The 25796-nt window shown below is 47.9% G+C and overlaps 1 protein-coding gene across 1 annotated transcript in view; it reads left to right on the top strand.

Annotated features, from left to right (window-relative positions):
* The first annotated feature begins 5878 nt into the window (after positions 1–5878).
* The window catches only part of TLL2 (tolloid like 2), a 114983-nt gene continuing 95065 nt past the window's right edge, over positions 5879–25796 (top strand). The window contains exon 1 of the mRNA XM_039230278.1: positions 5879–6299. Within this exon, the coding sequence (XP_039086209.1) occupies positions 6095–6299 (205 nt within the window). The 5' untranslated portion in view covers positions 5879–6094. The remainder of the gene's footprint in view (positions 6300–25796) is intronic.

The following is a 25796-nucleotide window of genomic DNA, read 5'->3' as shown; positions in this document are numbered from 1 at the left end:
AGCTCCCTAGCTCTCGGTTATAGAGTAGTAAAAAATAGAATATTATTTAAGTTAATTAAAGGGTGAGGTTCTTACACTCCATTAATGCTGTGTATCTGTCTTTCATTTGTTTGCTCAGCTTATCAACTGATGCTTTGAACTCTATCAAAATTTAGTGATAAACTTTTCTCCTTGTATCTATAAGCATGCTTCTCCTGAAATTTAGCTACAGTAGTAATCAACATCATTATTCATCTATCCTCATATAAGGCCAGGATAAGGTGGGAATGAAATGGCTGGAGGTATGGTAAGGCATTCTTTGGTATATCCTATTGGGCTCCTTAATTGTACTATATTTGATAAATCAAGCCCCACCGTCTTAGAATTCATTATACTGTGGTGATATCTCAACTTAGTGAATGGTCCATGGGGTGTTTTCCATTGGCAGTAGTTATAAAAGGTGGTTGCTGCAAATTCTACTTCCAAAATCCATTTTATTTAGGGTTTAGCCACAGATTGTATTCAGTTTGTTAAAGCTTTTGTTTCCTAAGTGTTTGCTAACCACCTTATGCCAAATGTTTTACAAATAATATTCCTTTAAGATTTCCTGAATTTTTACAAATGTTAAAAAGAAAAAAATGTATTAATGTAATTTGTTCAGGAAAAGCTACATACTAAAGGGCTTCTGTATATGAATTCTGGGAAAGAAAAGCCTATTTGTAATTTATACCCTGCAGTTCCATCTGGGTTTTAAGTTTAGATTTCAGCATGTCTTAGTTCTTCAGTCTGTTTATTTATTGGAACATATAATAAATAGGAGCAGTGACATATGAAAATCCAAGTATTCATTAACGTTTTATATCTTCATAAAAATTCCATGGTTATGAAGCTGTACTTTAGAAATCAAGATGTTAAAGAGATGGGAGAAGTGAAAATTTATAAAGATTGTTTGGAAGTGTATCCAGAAATAGACCAGTGTAGAGGTAGGGTAGATCAGAAAGTGAACATAGAGCTGCAGAAATTTTGTAAGATTTAAATGCAGTATGAGGAAGAACTCTAGTTTTCTCTTATGAGCATCTTCTGAAAGCCGTCTGATTTGGCATTCTTATTGGAGCTGTAGGCGGAATTGTGCAAAGACAAAAGCAAAATTTAAGTTTTTATTTTACTGTTTCAGGAAATGGGAATAGAGAACTGTCATGGAAGCAGCTTACATATGAGTATTGGTGAGCTGGGTGTGCAAGTGACTGAAGAGGCAGAGTTTTGTGTATTTACCCCAGTTCCTCAGTTTAGGTCATTTGAAAGTTATAAACATGATAAGTAAGATCTTAAGGCAAGGAACAAATAACATGGAATGCTGTTTTGAAGAATAACAGAGTATAGACGGAAAAGCAGCCCCATTTGGCCTTTTCATCTGTGTTAAATTTGAACCTATAAATCCCCACAGAACATGGATAGTACCAGTTGGAAGGAAACAGTTATTGCTTGGTGATTACTTCCATTTTGTACACAACTTTGCTTTGTGTAGGTCATATTCCAGCTGGCTTTTTAGTACTAGATCCCCAATATATACTGTATCAAATACATTTGAGGTTCTAATCTAGTCTGTTAATCTAACTGAAGTTGAATTTTTAAAATAATAAAAAGTTAAATGTAATTTCTTTCCTTGGATGCTTTATTTCTTTCCTTTTTGAAACAAATGAACCAGACATACTAGATAACCCACTATTATCGGTATGCATTTAAAGGGATTACTGATAGATAGCCTTCCGTAAACAGGAGTCCACAAACATTTGCTGTAAAGGGCAGATAGGAAATACGGAGGCCTTGAGAGGCAGATCCAGGTAGTCTACCTTTGTACCACAATAGCCAGAGTAGGTAGTCCGTGACCCAATGAGCATGGCTGTTTTCCATTATGACACCAATAAAAACAGCCAGTGGGCCAGTTTGCTGACCCCTGCAATGAAGGATTTAAGATTTGATTTTTCTCCCAACTTCTCATTTTGGAAAAAAAAAAAAACAAAGTTGAAAGAATGGTACAACAAGTAAGATTGTCTTTTAAAAATTATTTTTCGTTTATTATCATTCTTTTGACTTCTAAGTACAAGCTGTGACTCCTACACTCAAACCCCACTACCCCCATGCCTGTCATTCTTCTGATTGATAATAAATTATCTAGTCAAAGCAGTGTCACATATGTTCCCTCACAACCATTCTGTGGAGCTGGTAGGGCGGACCACTACATACTTCAGAAAAGCTGGAACAGCTAGAGTATATTATTTTAGGCCTGAAATAATCAAGATCAGGGTCCTATTGTCTTGGCCACTGTTGCCGTAAAATGGGGAGATCGTTTCTCCAGTCTGTGGAGCAGGTAGTATTGTTCTCTACCAAGGAAGTGGTTCTTTTTATTGTGCTACATCGAAATCAGTGGTTAATTTCTGTAGGTCAATTTGTATGTTTTTTGTCTCCAGCTTTAGTTCTTTAAATCCTTGTCAACCTTCTTGGTTCTTTCCTCCTGATTTTATTAGCTGCCTCAGTCAATACGTATACTTGACAAAGTCCTGTTAGCCAGATAGTTTAAGTTAGTACAGATTTGGATTACTTTTGCTCACTAATGAATACTTTGTGTGTGGTTGGGAAATTAGGAATCTTACACAGCCAGCTTCTGCATTTCAAAGCGAGAACTGTTTTATTAAACTTCGTTTACAGCTTAACATTGGAAAAGGGGAGTGTGCCTACAGTGGGATATGTGGAGTCGGCAGTAATGTAGTCTAAACACTTTAAATTGTTTTCAACGCTTTGCATGTTTAAGGTGCTAACTGGTTCAGATTTACAAAATGGAGGAGACAGTTGTAGGGAGAAGTTGATGTAAGTCATTTTAACTGGCCAGTGTCATGGTTATTCTTAGTGGCTCAGTCTAAGCCACTAAGATTATGGGACTTAACCTTGAAGGTCATTGACGGGAAGGGAGGGTCCAGAGAGTGAAACATGGAAGGTGATTCCAAGTTGGAGTTGGTTATAGACCAATAGGGTAGGACAGACAGAAATAGGTAAGTGTCATAAGTGTGGTAGCTATTATATAATAGGTGTTGGCATGAGGATGCAGGTTGTGTGGTTATCAAGTTGTCTCCGCAGAGACCTGGAGGTGTGAAGCAGCAAGGCCCTGTTAGGGTGACTGCAAGGTGTTGACTGCAACAAGAGAGGAGGGTGGGCAGCCAGAGGTGGCGGGAGCCAAAGGAACGCCTGAGGGTGGACGGTGAGGTGTGGTCTGCCTGGGCGGCTCGAGGAAAGATTTCGGAGAAGAGCCACGAGAGGTTTTAAACAGCTGCTAAAACTTGTAACGAATACGTTTAATAACCTCCAAAGAACTCAAAAGTGCCTTCTCAGTGGTCGGTAATGTAAGTGAAGGAATGAGCCCGCAGATGTGAGTGCCTGCTTTACTGCAGGGGTTCTGCTCCCTACCTTGGAGGAGATGGTGCTGATGTGCAGTGGCCTGCAAAGGCAGAATGAGGAGAAAGTGGCCGCTGTGGAGTAGCTGAGGATAAACCCTGGGGGTTGTAGAGGGGTTTTAGAGCTGCTGCAAGGGGACTGGATTGCTCTGGGTGTACAGAAATAGAGGGAATGAGCTGGGTGGAAGATAGACATCTGACTAAAAAGGGGGAAAAATTTGTATCCACTTGGAGGTTTTCCACAGGACCATGGGCTCTGGGGGAGGAAATCCATAAATAATTAGGAATGTGATAATGGAACTAAACTGAGCAGCATTAGGTTATTGTAAAGCCTTTTATTCTCAATCTACCTCCAGTGTTTCCATGGGATTTAAATCTTAAAATACGTATGTTTTAAAAGCTGTGTGAACTCAGGTTAGAGTTTAATATATGAAAGTAATGAGTGAGATCGGGAACTATAGAACTGAGAAAAGTCATTAATCATCCCTTTTCAGTTGTTCCTATGTAACCTTTCAATATTGTGATTGAAATGTTTTGTTCTTCGTTGTTGGCAGATAGCCACAGTCGCATCGTAACAAGGCTTCTGACCTAAAACTGCTGCTAGCCCATCCAGCAGCACCAGTGTCTTCAAAATATTTGGATGAGGAGTGTTGGTGAGGAGACCTGGTAGCTACTCACCAGGTGGGGGATTAGAAGCAATAAAAGCTCACAACCTCAGGGCCTGCACAAGAGATCTCCTGTAATGTCTACTTTCCAGAGGAATATGAGGAAGCCAGTTGGCTGTTTGCCTAGTGCCATCTGGAGACCTGGAAGTGTCACGGAAGTTTGTTAGGCCTTTTATAGATGTTGACTTTGTGGACTCGTCTGTTGACACGTGCTGACCTTCCCTGGGTTGAGAGCATGAAACAATGGCGTTGGGTTTGACTCCTTCCAGCATTCAGGCAGAAATGCCATTCAACCCCTTCCCACACCTATTGCTTGTTTAATGGCCACTTGGCCTTCCCTGCCATTTGGTGGCATCCCTTCCTTCCGAATTTCTTCCACTTGTGAGTTCCTGACTAGATGTTGCCCAATCTGGCTCCATTCTGTATGTGCCCATTTGATGATGAAGCAGGGTCAACTTGGATTTCTAAGGGCCAAGACAAAATATCCATTAGCCCTCATACAGCGGTTAATTTTTAAATCTTTACTGGTTTAAAAGACTTGTAATCCTAGTTAATAGATAAGAAAGCAGATTATCATAATGCAAGAATTCGGAGTCCTGTATAAAGCTCAGCTCTGGGCTCCTTGTCAGCTATTTTGTCATTAGTGTCTGGAAATCATATGGAGACCTGAAAGGAAGTTTAGTTCATTTTTTTTGCTCACAGTTTTAGATTCTACTGGGTGTGATGCTGAAAAAGCTACACATTAGTGTGTTTTACTTCTTGGTTAGGGCAATTTTGCTTGCTTAAAAAGGTCTTTGAAATGCCTTATGATACTTTTTATGTCTGTAAGTAAAAAATGGCTCAGTTCTGAGCATTTTTTACATTTAAGGTACAACGTGGCAGTGGGTTTCAAATATCTCTTGATTATTCTCCTAAATTATTTGGGCATGTTTTTAATTGGCAAAAAAAAAGTAAGCACGTTTCAGGAATTGGTCTTTTTTATTACATCATGTTAATGGTGAGTGGCTTATTTAATAAAAACATGTCTGTAATTTAACACAAATAGCACGTACAGCTGTTCATTTGTCAATCTTTTTGCCTTTATGAAGCATCTTAAACTGTTTTGCTAAAGGATAGGGTCACCAAGAGGGGAATCTGTCATTTTGAATAACTCTTCCCCTAAGGCACGCATATCCCCAGCCACTACTGTTAGGTGAGGTGGGTGCCTCAGCAAGAGCCCGCCACGGCCAGACGACCGATGTTGAGAAAGCTGAGAGAATCGCAATCTTCTATTTTTTTTCTGAGCTGAAAGCACCCAGACAGAAGATTAACTACATTCCTAGAGCGAAACGATTGTCCGAAAGCACTCAGCCTGTTAGCGACGCGGACGGCTCGCATCGGGTTCTTGGTCCTGAGCTCGGAGCCGTAACCGCCGATGACTGCCTTCGCCCACGTGTGCACCAGGGAGTTGTAAAGTGAGTTGTGAGGCTAAAATGAGGCGGGAAGTCCAGCCTTGATCTTCAGAAGCAGCGTCCTCGGGGGCCGGTGGCGTCCAGAGAAGGGCGCCCTCGGCTCGGTGGGAGCTCTGAGGGCCCCGGGTCCTTGCCTTCAGCATCCTCACCTCGCTCCCCTTCCTCCGAAGTTGCGGAGGTGCCGGGAAGAGGAGGGGCCTCGCCTCGGGCGCCCGAGTGATTGGCTGCCCGGGGCCCCTGGCGAGGGCTGTGTGGTCCAGCCCCGGTGAAGAGGGGCGGAGCGGCCACTGCTCCTACCACCGCCACCACCGCCACAGTCGCAGCCGCCGCAGCCTCGGCCGCCGGGCAAGTAGCTCCGAGCGGCGGCTTCCTGGGCGCCCCGACGCGGACCCGGGCGCCGCGCTCTGCTCGCTCCGCGCCCGAGCCATGCCGGGCAGCCGCGCGTAATCTCCGCGCCCCGGCCGCCGCCGACCTGACCCTGTGCACGGTCCCTGGCCCGAGCCGAGCTTTCCGTGCACTCAACTCCCTCGGTCTCCGCCGGCCCCTCTCAACCATGCCCCGGGCGGCTGCTCTCGGGGCCCCGCTGCCACTGCTGCTGCCTCTCCTACTGCTGCTGCTGCTGCTACCGCCGCCGCCGCTGCCCCGCGGCGCCGGGGGGCTCGCGGAGCGCTCGGACGCCGCCTCGGACTACTGGGCGCTGGAAGGCGAGGAGGGCGCGGAGCAGCAGCTGGAGCATTACCACGACCCGTGCAAAGCCGGTAGGTGCCGCGGCCGCCGCCGGGGAAGTCCGGCAGAAGTTTGCCTTTGAAATGCAAATGAGTGGTGGGCCAGCCTGCGCTGCCGTCTGTGGGGCGGGTCTCTGTCCCCTCCCCCCGAGATTCCCCGGCTCCCCGGGAAAACAATGCCACTCCGGCTGGGACTTCCCGGCCGCGGGTCTGCGGCGCGCCCCGGGTGGCAGCCGCCGGAGCGGTTGCACAGCGCAGGAAGGCGGGCGCCCGCGCCGTCTGACAGCCAGGTGCGCCGCACGAGCCGCTGCCGGGCGCGCGGGGCCGGACGCGCGGCTCCCAGGCTCAGGTGGAGCCCCGGCCGCGGGGTCCCGGCGTTTGCAAGTTGTGCTCAAAGTTTCCCGAGATCTCGTGCCTGCTCTTGGGAAGAGAAGGGGGAAAAACCCGGAAAGCTGCACCAGCGGGCAAAGGGAAAAGTGGTAGCCGAGGAAGAATGCGCGGGACCCGAGGTGCCGAAAACTTCCTGTAGCCCCCTCAGCGTGGTCCGGGCCTGGGGGTCGCGGAGATGGAAGCCGGCAGGTGCTCTAATCCCTCAGGAAGCGGCGCCCCGGGACGCGCGGGTCTTTTCTGGCGCACATTCGGCCCGGGCGCCGCAGCTCCCTTCCCGGAGCCACCAGCCGGCTAGTGTGTCCCGAGGGGCGTGGCCTCCGAGCGCGAGCGCCGGGGACCTCAGCGCCCCCCGGGCCAGAGCGCAGGTTCCAGGGAGCTGGCGAGTCTGGGGAGCGCCGGCCGGGACAGAGCGGTCCTCCCTCTCCTGAGAAGATGGGAGCCTTGGCCGGTGGCAGAGATGCGCGCACGGAAGGGAGAAAAGGCCTCCTTCCTTTCCCAGAGCTGTGGCCGGCCGGGTCGGGGGGTGGGGGGGCAAGGAGGGGGGCGCCGTGGCCAGTGGCCCCACTCTTTAGCTCCCTGGAGACCTCTGGTAGCCTCAGTTCATTGGGGACCGTAATTATAAGAGGTCTCGGATGATTTGTGGGAAAATTCTCTGCAAATGGAAAAATGAGGTGGTCCTGTAATTATTCATATTGTTACTACAGCGGCTGTGGGCTAGGCTGGGGGTCGGATAGGTCAGAACTGAGTGAAGTCTGGGGAAGACTAGGTTACTAGGAGGCTGCACCACCGAAGGGATGTGAGACCTGAGAATCTCTGAAGGTTGAGGGTCAAACCAAGCTTGAGGGGCTAGTCTTACCCTGCAAGAATACTCCTCTGGAATAACCACCTATTGGTGTACCTGGTGGGGCCTCTGAGTTAGGAAGGTGGCAGAAGTGTTGGTTCCTGGGTCATTTGAAAACATATCAGCAGGTAACATGCCCCTACCGAGGTCTCTCAGTTCCTTCTCGGACCCAGCTCATGACCAGGGGGAAGGGGCTCCGGAGCTCCGGTGGAGTGGTGGTGGTCTTGCCCTGAAATGAAGGAGACACTGAGGCTGTGAAAATGGGATGGAGGCTATAGGGGCTGAATCAACCATCCCCTAGACCTGTCAGATCCTGGACTCCACTGGATGTGTGCTGGGGGCTCTGTGAGGCAATGTGGGCATCTGGGGCCTGGACTGGGGAAGCCATCAGACTGTTCAGGAAGGTACTGAGCACTCTGGCATGCTGGGTATTGGTCTAGGTGCTGCAAATCCAGGTGAAAGAGACATGGGTCTGTCTGTGAGAGCCCCCAGCTCCCGGTCTCAACCTTGTGGAATAACCCTAAGGCAGGTTTGCCTCTTTGGGGCCTCATTGTTCTCCAACAGTTTTGTAGAAAATGCCAGATAACCAAGGCATGCGTGTTCTGTGGGATGGGATGGACAGGCAGGGCTGGAAAGAAGAGGATCTTAGGAGCTCGGTTTCAGCCAGCTCCAGCGTGTTCCACAGCCGTCCTTGATCTTCGCTTCGCCTTGGCCTCTCCTTAAGCTGTACTCATTCTAAAAGCGGCCAGAAGAGGGCGATGGCAAGGGAGACCTGGGGAAAAGGTCACGTCTCTGGCTGTCCATGCTCCTGGAAGTTCCCTGAGCTAGGAAAAGCCTTCTGGAAGGATAAAAAGCAGTTCATCAGGGTATTGAGACTTCAATAAAAGGACATGGCTCTCAGCTCCAGGGGGATCACTGCATTTCCCGGGTCCACGTTTAAACCCAATGTTTAGGGGCAGCCTCTCACCGTATCCCAGTCAAATCCTAACTTCCTGACTCCTCTGCCAAGAAGGGGGGCTTCAGGGATTTGAACCTAAAACATCTCCCACCTGTCCGTTCTAGAGGGGGGTCCCCACTATGCTGCAGACACAGAGTGCAGAGAGGAGAGTCTTGGATCTGGTCCTGTCCTCTCAGGAGCTGGGTTAACCTCGAACAATTCCCCTGCTCTTTGGGCCTCAGTTGCTCATCTACAGGAGAAGGTGGTTAGACTTGTTAGGGTTGCAAACGGACAGGCCCAGGGAGCTGGTTCTCTTGGTCCATGGCAGCTGTCCTGCCCTGTGCCCACTTCACGCCTTGTGAGCGTTTGAATTTGTGCCCCTGGTTCCTTCCTACTCTGTGTTCTATGGTTCTGTGACCTTTGCTTCCAGCTCGGTCTCTCAGAGGCTGAGCAAACTGGTAAGTGTTTCACCGTTTACTATTTTACTATTTTCCATTTCACCGCTTTTAACATTTTTAAAACAATTTATACCATTTACCATTTTGCCATTTATGATTTTTTTCATTTCCTTACAAGCAGTGTGACCTTGGGCAAGACAGGTAATTTCTCTGTGCCTTATTGTCCTCGTTTATAAATGAGGATGATTCCTAATGGATTAAAATGCTTAAAACAGTGCCCGTTATACAGTTAGAGTCTTTTAAAAAAAATTTTTAATGTTTATTTTTAAGAGAGAGACAGAGCGCAAGTGGGGGAGGGGGCAGCGAGAGAGGGAGACAGAGAGAGAGAGACAGAGCGCAAGTGGGAGAAGGGGCAGCGAGAGAGGGAGACACAGAATTGGAAGCAGGCTCCAGGCTCTGAGCTGTCTACACAGAGCCCAATGCGGGGCTCAAACTCATGAACTGTGAGAAGTCAGACACTCAACTGACTGACCCACCCAGATGTTCCTATAGTTAGATTTTTTACAGACAGGTTTTTTAGAGACTTGTTGAAAGAACATCTTCATGTGGATCTTCAAAGAAAGTTTGAAACTGTAACATTTAACTTTACAAAGAAACAATGTACTTAATGCTGTAAAAAGGGATGTTTTCAAGCAGGTGCCCCTGGAGTGGGAGTGAGGGTGTGCAGCCCTCCTGGCATGGGCTAGGGAGGTACACTGGTCTTTCTGCGCATGGTCTCTGGTCTCTGCCTGGCTCTGCCATTTTGTTTTTCATCTTAAACTATAAGTGGGGCCAAGGGTTCAAATGACAGTGACATCCTCCCAACCACCACACCTCTGAGAACCTTTGCAAAGCATCTTAGGGTTTCCCTGCCTGTTTGCTCTCACCTACAATTCTTTAGCTGGATTCAGAACCAGAAGGCCTGGGTCCTTTTTGCTTTTACTCTCTGTGTGGCCTTGAGCAAGTCACTTTACCTCGCTGTGCCTCAGTCTTCTCATCTGCAAAATGGGGGTGGGAATAAACCACTTGCCTTGTAGGGCAGACTTGAGGCTACTTGTAGCTGGATTCCTCAGACAAGGACTTGTGTGTTGACAGTTCATTTGGGAGGTGATCCCAAGAAGCAGGAAGAGTAGAACAAGGAAGGAGAAAATCAATGAAGGGAGTAAATCAAGGTAGCTGCTATTGTTGATGGAGTCTTGTACCCACCAGGACCTCTGCAAAGCTTCCATAAAGTCTCCTAGAGTTTCCTGCTCATACAATAGGCATTGGAGCATTTCTCCAAAGGCTGCTGTCCCTCATTTTTGCTCCCTGTTCCTTTGATTCCTGTGTAAAAAAAACCACTGAAACTCAGTGGTATAGAACAACCACCATTTTATTGTTTTGGTGATTCTGTGGATCAGGAGTTTGGAAAGGGCACTGCAGAGGTGATTTGTCTTGGCACCACAGTGTCTGAGCCTCCACTGGGAGCACTTACAGGTTAGTGGTGGGGAAGGGGGTGACTTGGCTGGTGGCTAGAATTATGGGGTCTCGTTCAGTCACAGCCGGCTATCGCCTGGGGCCTCCGTGGGACTGTGGCCAGAACACCTACAAGCGGTCTCTCCGTGTGGACTAGTGAGGCTTCCTCACAGCATGGCAGCTTGGTTCTAAGTGCACGCATCCCAGGAGAACCAGACGGACACTGTATCGCCTCATGTGACCTTGCCCCGAGGGCCGCCTATTGTCATTTCTACCATGGTCACAGGCCTTCACAGATTCAAGGGGAAGGGACATAGACCCACCTCTCCATGGGAGGAGTATCAAAGTCACGTTGTTAGAAGAGCACGTGAAATGGGTGGGAGTGGGGAGTTGTCACAGCCAGTTTGGGAAAATAGGACGTGCCATGCTCCTCAGGCATTAACTTCCCGATACAGCCAGCCTTCATCTGTGTGTGCTAGTGTCGTGGTCGCATAGACTCAAATTCTTAAGAAAAGTGGGGACACATGCAGCAATGCATGGAGCTGCCTCGAGTCAAGCTGAGGGTCTGTGGCTCAGATCACCAGAATCGTGTCCACGATACTCAAATGACGGGAAAGTGCTTTGTAAACTGTAAAGTGCTGTATAGACTTTTGGATTTATTGAACCCAAGGAAACTGGCTGGCAGCCAGCTTTACTTTTCAGCTGGTGGCTTGATAAATCCCAGGGCCTGCCTCACTGCTCCATGTTCACATAGGATAAAATGTCTATTCCTACGTAAATAAATGTAGTCAGTGGCCTCTGATGGCTTGTGGCTGAGGAGCCAGTGGTGAGGCTTCCGGTCTGGGAGCTACTCTTTCCTCAGGAGGAAGCTCACATTCCCTCCCTGCACTTTCAGACCTCACTTCTGCTTGGAGTGTGAGGCCCTAGTCTACCTTGTCTTCTTCTCCCAGACACAGCGGCTGTACCAAGCGGGCCCTGGTGTTTGGGGCCACCCAGATCCCTCGAGGGCAATATGCTCTGGGGCAGCTGTTGCCAGAGGCCCTCGCATTACTGATGCAGGCTAGAATTTCATAGTCTGTGAGGCCAGGGACTTTGGTCTGCTTTAGTCCCTACTGTAAGTCCAGCGCCTCGAGCAGTGCCTGGCACATTGTAGGTGCTCATCAGTGTTTGCAGAATGAGGGAATGATGATTTTGGCCCTGTGCCTCGTCTACAGCAGAAGGGACCTCCAAGCTCACTGTCAGCCTGGGAAGTAGTGAAGCAGACCCGGCCCTGTGGGCTGCTGCCCTCCTAAAGTGCTCAGGGAGGGGTTGGGGGATCATGGGGTCCTGGGAAGTGCCCCCCTCCGGAGTTTCCATCCTTCATGGCAGAGCCAGGTGCCCTGGCTTCTTAAGCACAGTTGTGAGGTTTCCACAGTGCCTCCTGGGGGCCTGTCTCCCTGGCAGACCCTGTTCCTGCCGCCCTGGCACCCCGCTCTCTCCTGCCAGACCCCCACCCCCATGGGCCGCTCTTAGGGGAGGACATCTGGCAATTTTACAACTTGATTTCCATTCCTATTTGTCATGGTCCCCTTTTATCAGCAGGTGCTGATTTGATGGCAGGAAAATATTTCAGGGCTGTACTGAAATGAACGTTTTGTTTCCCACATGTCCAGGCGGGAGCAGTATCTAGCTTATCTCTAATACTTGACTCCCTGAAGTGCACTGGGGCAGTGCCAGAGGTGGTGAAGAACATAAGCCCTGACACCTGACAGACCTGGATTCAAATCTGCTGCCTACACAGGGCTTTGTGATCCTGAGTAAGCTACTTAACTTCTCTGTGCCTCCGTTTCCTCACTTGGAAAGAACCTCTAATAGTCACTATTTGGGTTTGCTACAAGGATTAAATGATTCAGTGTTTATCAAGTGCTTGGCTTCTGGTATGGACAGGTGTTTAGTGTTTGGTGTGTTCATTATTAGAGCACAGAGCAGTACTCATAACTGCTTTCTGAGTTCTTTTGTTGACATGCTATAGAGGAATTTGAATTTTTGTAATAAATGAACCATTTATTTCATGCGGTGTAGTCAGTGATTCTTAAATTCAGACCTTATCAACACTGGTAAACAGTGTCTCCTAAGTAATTGAAGGGTGAATGTTATGGTATGCGAATTCTAGCTCAATAAAGATTTCTTTAAAAAGTAAGTGAAGGTTCGCCAGTCAGAGTGGCTAAAATGAGCAAATCAGAGAACTCTAGATGCTGGCGAGGATGTGGAGAAACAGGCACCCTCCTACACTGTTGGTGGGAATGTAAACTGGTGCAGCCCCTCTGGAAAACAGTGTGGAGGTTCCTCAGGAAAATAACAATAGAACTCCCCTAGGACCCAGCAATAGCACTGCTAGGAATTTACCCAAGGGATATAGGAGTGCTGATGCATAGAAGCACATGTACCCCAATATTCACAGCAGCACTCTCAACAATAGCCAAAACAAGGAAAGAGCCTAAGTGTCCATCAACGGACGAATGGATCAAGAAGATGTGGTTTATCTATACCATGGAATGCTACATGGCAATGAGAAACAATGAAATCTGGCCATGTGTAGCAACATGGATGGACCTTGAGGGTGTTATGCTGAGCGAAATAAGTCAGGCAGAGAAGGACAAATATCATATGTTTGCACGTATAGGAGGATTAGGAGGAACTTAATGGAGGACCATGGGGGAGAAGAAGGGGGGAAATGGTGGGGGAAAGGGAGAGAGGCAAACCATGGGAGACTCTTGAATGCTGAGAAACAAACTGAGGACTGATGGATGTGGGGGGGAGGGGAAGATGGGCATGGAGGAGGGCACTTGTGGGGATGAGCACTGGGTGTTATATGGAAATCAATTTGACAATAAACTATTTGTAAAAAAAAAAAAAAAAAAGTAAGTGAAGGTGAGAATGAGCCAGGGCAGTGCTGGGGGAGGAAACACACTGTCTTGAGTAACTGTCAAGAGACACAGCATCTCAACGAAGTAGGCAGAGAGAGTGTGGCTATTGGATGCCCAACAGAACCCAGAGGTCCCAACGGTGGCTGGGACTCTTACTGGGGCGAGCAGCATCTGGGAGAGGGGAGGCCAAGAAGGGGAACACACTGGCCCCTTTTGGATGATCATGTTCAAGAGCTGAGCGGTAGTAAGAACGCCACCCTGCTGATCTTTAACCCAGCCTCAGGCATAGACAGGAAGCTGTGTCAGCTCCCATTCTGCATAGGGAGAAGCCGTGCATCATGTCCAGACCTTCCATGGTCCTGTGATTTCTGACGTTGTCTTTGTAGACAGAGCTCAAGTTCTCCAGACAAAGAAGTCCTCAGTGGTATCATCCAAGGTGGATCCCCAACTCTGACATTAGTGGAACCCATTGCTTTCTTCTTTGTCCTTGTCAGTGATCACTGTGGCACACCCTCTTCTGGGAATGGCATATGTCTCACATATGCCATTTAATCCTCTGTCCAGTGAGACAGAGAGGAGGGGCAGGGCAGTAGTTGAACCCCAGAGCCATTCACAGCAGCCCCAGATCTGCAGGGCCCCCACCAAGCACAGGGTCATGGCCTGGGCAGGGGGATCCAAGCATCCAGCTCAGAGCTGGGCATGGCCTCCTCAGCAAGAAGATGCTGCTGGTGGAAGCTGGCTGTCAACAGGTCAGCAGCACTTAGCAGCACCTCCGGTGGTCAGTTTGGGACCTTCCCCTTCTCACCGATTCTCCAGCAGCTCTTAGGACACTAACCTGCCGGGGCAGGCTGCTCCCAGCCTGTTGGTTCTGAACCCAGGCTTTGGAGACAGGCTGACTTAGGTTTTCCTTCTCACCTCTGTCACGTAATTGCTGTGAGACCTTGGGCAAGTCTCATGGCTTAAAGCCTTGTTTTCCTTGTCTCTATAATGTGGTGAATAGAAACTCCAACTCTTCTGCAGGCTTGTTGCTATAAGAAAGGCACTCAATACTGTGCTTAGCACATGGAATCATTCAGTAAGTGTGAAATATTACAGTAGTTTTGTGGTCTGTGAAGAACCTGCCATATGCAAAAAGTGTGTGGATTAAATCGGGTTGTGTGAACACCACCACCTTCCAGGCTAGGAGAGAGCAGAGTCTAGAGATAAAGTGTCCTGGCTATACCACTTCGTGGCTGGGGGACCCTAAGCAACCTTCCTGAGTCCTCTGGAACCCAGTTTCCTTGTCTATAAGTTTTGGATATTAATATCTACCACATAGAGTTATTAGGAAGATTACATGAGTTCATACAGACAAAGCCTTAGGATAGTGCCTAGAACATGGTAAATACTCAGTAAATATTACGTCTTTATTACTGTAATCCCACATAAACATAACAAGGTTTCCAAATAGTAGGAAACCAAGTATTTGAACAACTGATGCCAGATGATGATGTTTCCAGAGCTTTTATGTTTCCTGATGACGCCGATGCTGATCGTTCCTCTATATCCAAAATCCTTGGTCTGAAAACAATTCTGGCATGAAGGTCATTGGCTTCCTTGATGTTAGGAGTGGGGCGTGGTTTCAGGCCCTGCAAGCCAACCAGGTGTCTAGGCCCCACTGAGAAGCCAGCCCCTGACTATATTTAGAGATTTGTGAGCGTATTGGGCTGGAGCCCCCATTCAGCCAATGGCTCCCCCTAGCCACTCTTCTTTCTAGTAGTATTCATTCTTCCAGGTTTTAAATAGCAAGCAGGATTTGGGACCACATCACACTTGATGTTGGTGCAGTCCTTCTGCCATGGACACCTAGTCAAGCAACCTGAATAGAGGATGTAACTTCATTGATCCTAACCTTTTTTGCCTTCTTACCCTTCGCCATGCTTTTCAAGAGAAGAACTACAATTATATTAATCCTCACAGTGTTTACAACATTGCCTTAGAGCTTTGGACCATGCATACCTGATGGTTTTCAAAGCTCTTTTTCTTCTCCTCTCTTCATTAGTCTTTCAAACAGCCAGGAGATGATCTGAGCACTCACAGAAGATGGTCTAGGCTCTTATGATCCTGTGGACTTTGGGAGATGTGGTCTGGTTGCTACACAGTGGGAGAGGCTGGGCTGAAGCCTACATGGAACATTGAACTTGTATGCAGTGGGGCAAGGGCCTCCCACCCCTGTTGTCTTCTCTAAGCACATGGCCTCTCCAAACCTGGAGCCACTCCCCTTCTTCTGTACCCTTTCACACAGTCAACAAACACCTCTGTACTGCCAGGTCTAAAGGTCACATTGGTAAACTTGTCCTCCAGAGCACCAGAGCCCACCACCATCTCCTTACCTTTTTCTCTACCCTTGGCTAGGACTCCAATAAAGATGAGACAGTTCTGGCCTTCAAAACATTTAGTCCCAAAGCACAAGGGAGGGTGATACAAAGTGTTGAAAGGCATTTGTCCTTCTCTGTTCCTCATCCCTTTCCCTGAAGGCCTGAGGCAGTGCATGGTGTCAGGTCAGTTGAAGATGATGGGTCCAGCCACTCTCCTCACCCCAGAGGGAGAAGACTTAGATGGCCCATGTTTCCCAAGGAGGCTCTTGGTGAGTGGCCGTCTGGGTCATGGAGCAGGTCAGTGAAACATCATGTTTAAGAGACTGTTTTTGGCATCAGTCAACCCATGTCATGATGCCTACCTCTGTCCTCACTACTTGTGTGGTTTTGACTAAGTTCTTTACCTCTCTGATCCTCAGCTTCCTCATTTGGAAAATGGGGATAATATGAAAACCCATCATGTAGGTTTGTTTGAGAATTAAATGAGGTGGCAAACAGAAGTGTTTTGCGAGCAGTTCTTATTAGTTCTTCTCCTTGCTATGATTACTATTACTCCTGTTACTGTTCCCCATTTAAGAATTTCCCCAGAAGTGACAATCTCTCCGTGGCCTGTGTAGGCTTATCTCTCCCTCTCAGGGTTGCAGAGAGTTCTCTTGGGATCCATAGCATGTGGCGAGTGATAATTTATTGCTCCACAGCTCGCTTGCTCTCATCCATGCAGCAGAGAGAGGATGACAGATAAACCAAATGCATATAAGCAGGTTTCTCATGGTATCCTCTTAGCCTGCTCATAATACAGTTCTGCCTGGATGCAAACATAGCAACAAGAATTGAGCTTTCCTGCTGATTGGTTACAGACCTATCTATGATCACGCCACCCTCTAACCACTTCTGTCAATTACCAATAAATATTCTCAAGCTCGCCTGCACGAGCACTTGAGTGTTGACGTTCAGACCTGAGTCTTTGCCCGCTCCACCAGCTGGGCCACTTATCTCCTGGTTCATCCTGCAATTTGCACCAAGCCTCCTCCCCTTCCTTCCACCTGGGTTACCGGCCTTGAGCTGATGTGAGTCCTGTGTGAACCAGTTTCCCACAGAAGCAGGCCACCTTCACCCTAATGCCTTTTCATGTTCCTGGGTCAGTTCTCCTCCCCACTGAGCTGGTACTGGTTTCCCATCCTCTCACCCTGGACTCAGATGCTCCCTGGGGGCTGGGCCCAATGGCAGCAGGTACCATGTGATCCCAGAGTCCACACAAGTGCTTCACCCAGAAGCCTTGGCACCATCCTGGATGCCTGTCTCTCCCTTCCTCTCTCATGCGATCCAACCCAAGTCCTGCTAATACACTCCCCTCCATCTCCATTGCCACCTTCTGGTCTAAGGTGGGCTTCCAGCTGGGCTGCTGCAGTGGTGCCTGTTGCCCCGCTTACTTCCTGCAGTCTCTCTTCCACATTGTAGGTGGAGTGACCTTTTTGAAAGTCATGTTTGATCATGTTTACAAAATCAGATCTGCTGATGACCCTCAGCTTACATATCATTCCCCCCACCCCTGACCCTCCAAGGGCTTCCCAGGCCCTGATCTCAATCTGGTGTCCTCTCTTAAATCTCTTGTATCACCTTTGGTTCCCTGCATCCTTTTACCATCCTTTACTGGGTATGGTCATTGGTGTGATTATTTGCTCATCGTCCATCTGCATATGAGACAATGAGCTTTAAGGCACAGAAATTAGATTTGTTTTGTTCCCTGTCATCAGTGCAGTGCCTGGCACATGGTGAGTGCTCAGACAGTATTTGCCAAATGAGAATCTGGGCAAATGAGATACTATAGGGATTTGGAAAAGGTAGCAATCACCATAAGGAAAATCTAGGAAGGCTTCCTCCTGGTGGCGGTGGGGGTGGGAGGGTGGTAAGTCCTGATCTTGGCCTAGAAGGATGCCTGGGATTTGAAGGAGCTGGGGTACAGGGGAAGGCACATCAGGTAGAACAAACTGAGTCCAGCAAGGAAGCAAGAACAATTTTGATGTATCTGGAGCTGGGTGATTACTCCGGTTTACTGTTCAGAGTAGTAGAGATACGACTGAAAGAAGCTTGGAACACTGAATGTCAAGCTGAGACATTTGAGGCATCTCCCTTAAGAAATGGGGAGCTACTGATTTTTTTTTTTTTTTGAGCAGAGAACTAGTACAATGAAGACATATATGCTTAGGATCTGTAGAAGCAGGAACTAGGAGGATAATCAGGAGCTCTAGGCTAGGAGAAGGAGGACCGGCCTTGGACTGTGGCCTCAGGAATGGAAAGGACGGGAAGATGGGAGGGAGATTGAGGTCTGTGTGAGGGAGAGGCCCCAAGTTGAGCTGCATCTCAAAATCAGAGTTGACACATGAATGAGTTCATCAAGGCATGCTCAGTAAACATCGGGGTGTCCTTGAGATGCGTAGGAAAGGGAGTTTTTTTTTTTTTTTTAATGTTTTATTTATTTATAGGAGAGAGAGAGAGAGAGAGACAGCGTGAGCAGGGGAGGGTCAGAGAGAGAGGGAGTCACAGACTGAAACAGGCTCCAGGCTCTGAGCTGGCAGTCAGCACAGAGCCCGATGCGGGGCTCGAACCCACGAACAGCGAGATCATGACCTAAGCGAAAGTCGGACGCTTAACTGACTAAGCCACCCAGGAGCCCCGGGAGTTTTTTTTTTTTTTTTTTTTTTTAACATAAAATAGTTTTCTTAATTCCACAGCTAATACACATCCCCTGGAGAACATTTAGAAAACATAAAGAGCAAGGAAGAGTAAAAATTTCCAGTAACTCGGCCTGGAAGTAATTAACATTTTGTTGTATATTCTTCCAAAAAAAATTTTACCATGTTTGTTTACATTTGTTTTTTCTTTAAATGCTGTACATACTGCTTTGAACCTGCTGATATTTCATTTTCATTTAGTACCATGAACTGCTTTCCGTGATAAAAAGCTGCTTCTGTAATACATGTACTTATACAATGTCAATACCAATTGTTCTGTACATCACTGTATAGATGCATCATAATTTGTTTCATCAATCCCCTTTTGTTGGACATAGAGATTTTCCTCACTCTTTTCTTCTGCTCTTATAAACAGTGATGCTGGAGTCATCCTTGTTGCTAGGTTTTTATGTACATTTAACATGATTTCTTTAGAAAAAATCCCTACATATAGAATTGCTGAGGCAAAACTGTTGATGCTTTTAGAGCTTCTGGTTCTTCTTTTCAAATTGTCCTTCAAAAATTTTTTTATTCCTTTGAGCTTCCATTAAGGTTAATCTTCTGTATCCTAGTTTTAAAAATCTTTACTGGTTTGATAAGAGAAAAATAATTTGCTCTTTCTCCAATTTGCAGTTGTATTGTAATTGTATTTCCTTTTCAAATGATTTTGAACATTTAACAATTTATTGTTACCCTTCCTATTTCTTTTGCTATGTACATTTCCTGTTTATGCTGTGTTTATTTCCTGTTTTTTTTCTTCTTACTTCTTTTCTTCTATTCATGCTCATTTTTCTAACTGGATGGTCATTTTTTAACATTTTGTAGAAACTTAAATTTTAGGGATTTCAACCTTTTATCTGTCATGTTTGCCACAAATAATTTTGGGGGAGAAGATTTGTAAAAAGCAGAAAGTTTATTCTGTACCACATCATTCCCTTTTCCATGGTGATGATTGCATGGCTGTACCATTTAAGATTTTGGGTTTGCTGGTAGTGGACCCATATGAATTGGCTATGTCCATCAAGGTCCAGTTGGGAGACTAAAATCATACAGTAATTTGAGAAGTAATTCAAAAATGTAACATAAAGGATTCTGAACTAGCCAAAGGGAAGTGGCTAGTGGAGAACTCTAAGGAGAACAGAACCAGCAGACATGGGGAGTAATTATTACTAGGGAAGGAGTGAACTTGAGAGAAGCTGCCCCCTCCCCCAACCCACCCAGACTAAATTTCTAGAGAGAATGTGGCCATGGCCCAGTGGAAGTTCACCGAGGTGCTACAGGAAAAGACTGATGAGTGAAGAATCGCCCATTGGAGTCCAGGCAAAACTCTGAAGGGTGAGCATGAGTGGGTTCCCTGAACACCGCTGGCAGCCACTCCGTAGGAACAAGAAAGATGAGACCCCCAGAACCAGGAAGAAAAATCTCTTCCTCTTGCACTATCCCTTTAGTGCCCTCTACTGATACAGCCTAGTGTCAGGCCAGCTGGCAAAGGAGGAATGTTTCCAGGATGCAGCTCCAGTATCACAAAGCAGGAGAAAAAAGGGTAGATTCAGAGCTGAGAGACAATACATTGGTAGCTGGAACATTGGTTAAACAAGCTAGAAGTTTCTTTGTCACATCAAAGTCTGGAGATTCTTCAGTGCAGGGCGAATATGGCTTCTGCTCCAGGAAATCTTCCAGGATGCAGTCTTCTTACAGCTTCCCCTCCATTCTCTCAAGGCTGAGGCCCTTGTCCTCTTGGCTCAAGATGGTAGCCAGAGCTCAAACCATCACACACACAGTCTAGACATGGAAGACATGGAAAAGACAAAGGGACAAAGGATGTAGGAGAAGTTTCCCAGGAGATGCCATTTGCCACTTTGGCTTTATCTTATTGGTCATGGGGCCACAGATAACTATATGGAGTCTGGGGGATGTTTCTTCTGGAAGGCCTGGAACTGAAGAGCAGAGGTTCTATTATTATGGAAAAAGTGAGAAAAGGTATTGGTGGACAATAAGCAATTTCTGCCACAATAGACTAAACTTGCTGGACCTTTAGGAAGAAAATTTAGTCAAAACGATGATAAGCTCATTTCCATTAATGAACATTAAGGTCTTAGAGTAACATCTGGTAGAATGTTAGAGCTGGAAGGAACCATTGGAATTATTTATTCTAAGTTTTTCACGTTTCCTGTGAGAAGCCTGAGGGCCCAGGAGGGGCAGTAACTTGTCCAAGGTCACAGGGACAGCTATGGGCAGCTGTGGCCTGGAGGTGGGTGCCAGGTTTATCCTCTGCCCAGCATATCTTTCTTTTCACTCTCTGCACTACTAAGGGTCTTCAGGGGGCCTTTGTCTTCAGACTGAGTCCTGCATAACTGCACTGGTAACTTGTGGCTCTGTGCAAGATCATTCCACAGTGGAGATATTAGGGCTTATGAGATATGCCTGGTCCTGGAATCAGGCACATAAGATGCAAAATTATAGCCCAAGAAGCTCTGGCTTTTAGGACTTAAACTGCACCCTTCTGTCCAATACTGAGTGGAGGCTTGTGAGCTCAGGCTGTGGGAACACAGCAAGTGTGAGAGAGCAGTGGGTCATATTCTGCTGGAATTAAGCAGTGAAAAGTGTTCTCTTAGGCCAAAGTAGCCAATCACCTGACTAGTCGGAATGCCACCATCCTGTTTAGCTATGGCAGTAACATAACAGAAGGATTTTCTTAGCACAGCGATGTGAGCCAGGGTCCCAAGCAGGAAACAGACTTTACCCCAGATGTTTCAATTGAAGAGACCTTCCTGAAGAGACTACTTACAGAGGCAGAGTTAAGGGACAAAGAAGAGCATGAAGCACCAGAGACCACGCAGCCACCCCTGTGGCTGAAGGGACAGGGAGGGAGCAGTGTTGTAGGAGCTGGAACCAAGCAGGAGGGGAGGTGGCCAAGGGATGCACCTGCTATGAGAGACAGCACCAAAGGAGGGGGAGAAATGAGAAGAAAGGCTTGTGTCTCGCTCCTTTTCTATCTCATCTGCCAGGGTTCCTCCTGCTGGAGTACTATGAGCAGCCAGAGAACAGGGGGCCGTGGAGGATGCAGTCCATAGGATCAGCCTTCCCGGGCACAGAGCAAGGCAGAGAGGGTGGAGAGTAAGTATAGAAAGAATAACTTTAGTCACAGATCAGGCCTTGCTGCAGATATTCTTTTACATGGATGGGAGTATTTTCAGTATCTTTAAAACATACATTTGTAAATGACCAATGTGTGGCACTATGATGCCACTCCTCTCCCAAGCCAGAGAAAGACATGGCTCATGGATCATGGCACTCTTTTCTATGGATCCAAGAAGTCACCTCACAGGGCGCAAAGAAACCTCACCAATTGAGTGGGTGTGGTGCATGAGATGAAACCTATTTTGAGCTATAAAACTTAAATAACCTTGCAAGGATGCCCCTACCTGCCTGCTCTTGCCAATCTAGTGGATAATTCTTCTTTCTGGGAAATAGCTGCATGGATATTTCTTAAGCCCAAGTGAATCCTGCTTGGAAAGCCAAGATGTAGCATGTCTCTGATACGTAGCTTGGCTCCATATTGTGATGGAGAAGAAGAGGCGGGGCAGGAGGCCACATCTGCTCAGCAAGGCGGCCACCAGACCAGACACCAGGCTGACTCCCTTGGCTCATCGGTAAAACAGGATGGTGCCAACCAAGGAGGAAGGCAGGGCCAGCATTCAGAATCAGCTTTCAGAACCCAGTTGCTCTGCTGTAGCCGGCTGTATGTGGTGCTCTCCTCGGTCCTGACAGATCTTTAACTTGGAGAGTCCTATGGATTCTAAAGCCTTGCTGTGTTTCTGGTGTGTACTCTCAAACTACTGAGTTCAGGCTGTAAGTGGCTCTGAATAGGAAACCCTTAGCTAGAACAAAGGAATAATAGATTATGAACATTGCCAGCATGGTATAGGGTGTCGATGACAAATAGGTCCCAGCTCATGTGCCATTTCTATGAATTTGTGGTGGCCTTCTGCAGCACCGTGTTGGGATGGACTTAGAGGCAGTGTCCAGGTTCTATAGACAGGACAGCTGTGGGATATCGCCCTGGGTGGAGGGGAGCACATGCCTGCCTCAAATTTGCCATCCCTGGTGTAGGGAAAGAACACCTATTTCAAGTCAGCAGACATGGCTTCTGGATGTGGTATTTTGAGCATGTCATTTAACCTTCCTGGACCTCAGTTTCCTCACAAGGAAAAGAAGGACACTGCTTAGATGACTTTCTCCAGCTTAGGAATTCCATGAGTCAGACTAGTTTTTTAAAGAATGTGAAACTTGCAACAAATGTGATCCAATTAAAAGATTTCCAGCTCCCCACTCCTTTCTGTCATATGTTGAGTAACTAAGCGATCTGTCCCTGGTGAGGGCCATTTCCCCAGGCTGGAGCAGCTGGAGACCCTGAGACAGGAGGCCTCTCATACTAAACAGACCCTTCTCTTTAATCTCAACCAAAAGATCCAGGAGGCGTGATTCACATCTCGCCCCGTTTCCTCTCCTCTGTCCTCCGAGAGCCCGAACCTCTCCCCTCGTGCTCTGCAAATGCGCCTGAATGCAGAGTCCTGAAATTTAGGTTCATGGTTTCAAAGTTCATGGTCCTGAGAATAAACAAAAAAACTATTGTGGTTGCATAGAGCTGTGGACCCCATTAACACCGCCCCATGAATATTTATAGCGTGAAACTACAAAAGAACATAGAGGCCATATTGTATTTCCTAGAACTTTCTTTCCATGGGGTCCTTTCTCTGTGGGTCACTTTAATGTAAGCTTTGCTTATTTAGTTGCACACTTTAAGCCGATTAACTTTTTACTAAAAAAAAAAAAAAAAAACCCTCCCTGTTTGTTTGTACATACACTCCCTTGACAAAGATTCACAGAAAACTGCTTTAAACCTGTTCAATCCCTCTGCTGGAAACTTGGAGTGAACTAAATGTGTCTCTGGGTAGGATTTCCCTGTAACCGTTCCGCCTCTGGCCCTGTTTCCTGGGAGGAATTCCGATGGTTTTAGAATGTGTCGTATTTAGTTCCTCTGATAATCTCGGCTTCTCTCTAGGCAACTCTTACGGAGCACTAGCGAGATCCTTCCTTCGTGACTTGTCGCTGGGATGACAAAGGGCAGGCCCTGCGTGGGTGGATACCCTCTGTTTCTTCAGAGATTGTAGGGAAACCAAACATTAAAGCTGGAGGACCTCAGAGGCCGCAGACTCCGCCGGTCTCCAAACTTCAGGGAGCGCAAGTCACCTGTGTGGGGGCGAGTGAATGAATTCAAAATGCACGTTCCTGGGTCCTGTCCCCGGGTCCTGTCCCCAGAGATTCTGATTTCATAGATCTGGGTTAAGGCCTGGGGATCATCCCAGCAACACTCTCCTTAGACATTTGCAACCCAAGTGGTTTGTGGGCCGTGACTTGGAAAGCACTGGGCTGTTCAGCTATCTTGTATGGGTGAAGAAAATGCCACCAGGGGGGAAAGTTGTCTGTCCAATGTCACACACAGCCTCCAAGCTTCCTCTTCCTCAGTACAGCTGAAGCCTGTGTCTCCATACTGCTTTAATCTGGGCTGTCGTGTCCTGAGATGCAGCTCTGCAATGGAACATTTGTGATGAGGTCCCTATGAGGGAAGCTGATAGAAACACAAACCACCTGTCAGCACAGGCCCAAGTTGAAAGTGTAGATATGAAGGTCAGGATATGGCCTGGTTGGGGCGGGTGGTGGGGGAGGGAAGGACCTGTTGGAGGTCATTCCCATGGGGTAGGTTCAGGTCTCCGTGGGTTTTGGAGTGAGCTCCCGGGTGGGGCCTGTGGCCAGGATGGACGGGGAAATGGAGGGGATATCCTCAAGCAATGTCAGCCCCCCATCCTCCTACTCTCTGGGTGCTAGGAAACAGAGTCTTGGGGAGGGTGTGGTTGGTGACAGAGGGTGACAGCAGAGTCAAAGGGGTCTCCCTCTGACTGGCCGGGCCTCTGCCCGGCTCACAGGTCGCCCAGCTCTGCAGGCCCTAAACCAAGGGCCACTGAACACCCCCAAGATCCCCTGACCAGACTTTCAGAATCTGGAGTAGGAAGGGGTGTTCGGGACCCCCTTGGCCGTCCCCCCCTGCACTCTGTCCCCTCCAAGCATCCCTGCTGGGCTGTGCAGCCTTTGTCAGGCCAGTGGCTCATCTGGAAACAGAGCCGACCATGAGATCAGCCCCCACTTGGCGTCCCAATTCAAGAAACTGGGTCCTGTGCCAGGCAGTGAACTGAGCTCCAAGTTTAGAGCCAAAAGGTCTGATTTGAAGCCCCACCTTCTTCGCACAGGCTGTAAACGGGGGCTGGTCATTAACTCCCCTAAGTCTTACTTTCCCCCATGACATGGGGCTGACCGGTTCTTGCCCTGCCTTCCCCTGTGACTTCATGAGGAGCATTCGTTCATTCACTTGTTCATTTATGAAAAGGCTCTGAAGGCACTGAGCTGGGGGCTGGGGTGAGTGGTGGGGACAGCAGGTGCAGGGGACTGTGAGTGGCTGTACCAAACTGAGGGGCTCCTTGTGACTGGCGGCACTGTGGGTGCTCTAACTACCGCGGGCTCTGCTCCTGGTATCGGAGCCTTCTCTCAGGTCCTGTGGACCTGCGTCCTACCTGGTTCTTGCTGTCCTTGGTGGTCCACACACATGGGTCCCCTGCATCAACAAGAGCCCCTCACGTGGGGCCCCTTCTGCCCCTGTCCTGACAGTACCTTGCTGCTTCTCACCACAGGGCCTTTGCTCACACTGCTCCATTGGTCACATACCATTTCCTCTCGTTGTCCACTCAACAGACTTCTGCTCCTAAGCCCTTCTCCTACTCAGATGTCACCCCCTGTGTGAGGCCTCTCCTGATTGCGCCCTCACAGCTACATCAGTCACTCCTCTGTAGGCCTCCCTCCCTCACTGAGCGGCATGGATCATTGCAAGGCAAAGATGGATGACAGTTGAGAATGGACTTGAGAGGTGGCCCAGGGCAGATCACCTCATCTCCAGAGCCTGCTTTTCTCCTCTGAAAAGCGGCTGTGATGTAGTGTATTGTGTGGAGTTGCCCTCGGCATGGTTAGAGGAGCATGGGAGCTTGGCATCTGGCTGGTGCTCAAGAATGATCAATCCCTTTCTCTTCAGTGTCTTGCTCCTGAGAGAAGAACTCAAACATCAGATTGGGGAGAAAAAGAGAGCTGATCCAGGATAAAGGGGGATGAGTTGGGAGGCTGTGGGTTCTGTGTCACTGGAAGTGTGTGACAAGAGGCCATTCAGGCATCAGTTGGTGAGTTGGATCCGATGACAGTAGGGGCCCCTTCTAGGCTTCAGAGTCTATAATTCCTGGAGGATTGTTGAGTGGTGCAACAGTCTCTAAAAGATGTTCCTTAGGACAGGATTCAGTGAAAGGAGATGCCAGGGCAAACCACATTGGGAAAGGCTGCATTCTCTTTCTCTTGGAGACTCATGATATTTGTTA

Source organism: Hyaena hyaena, unplaced genomic scaffold, assembly GCF_003009895.1.
Source record: "Hyaena hyaena isolate Hyena2069 unplaced genomic scaffold, ASM300989v1 scaffold_44, whole genome shotgun sequence".
Classification (NCBI taxonomy): domain Eukaryota; kingdom Metazoa; phylum Chordata; class Mammalia; order Carnivora; family Hyaenidae; genus Hyaena; species Hyaena hyaena.
The sequence above is the reverse complement of the archived record's forward strand: the minus strand, read 5'-3'. Positions and strand labels throughout refer to the sequence as shown.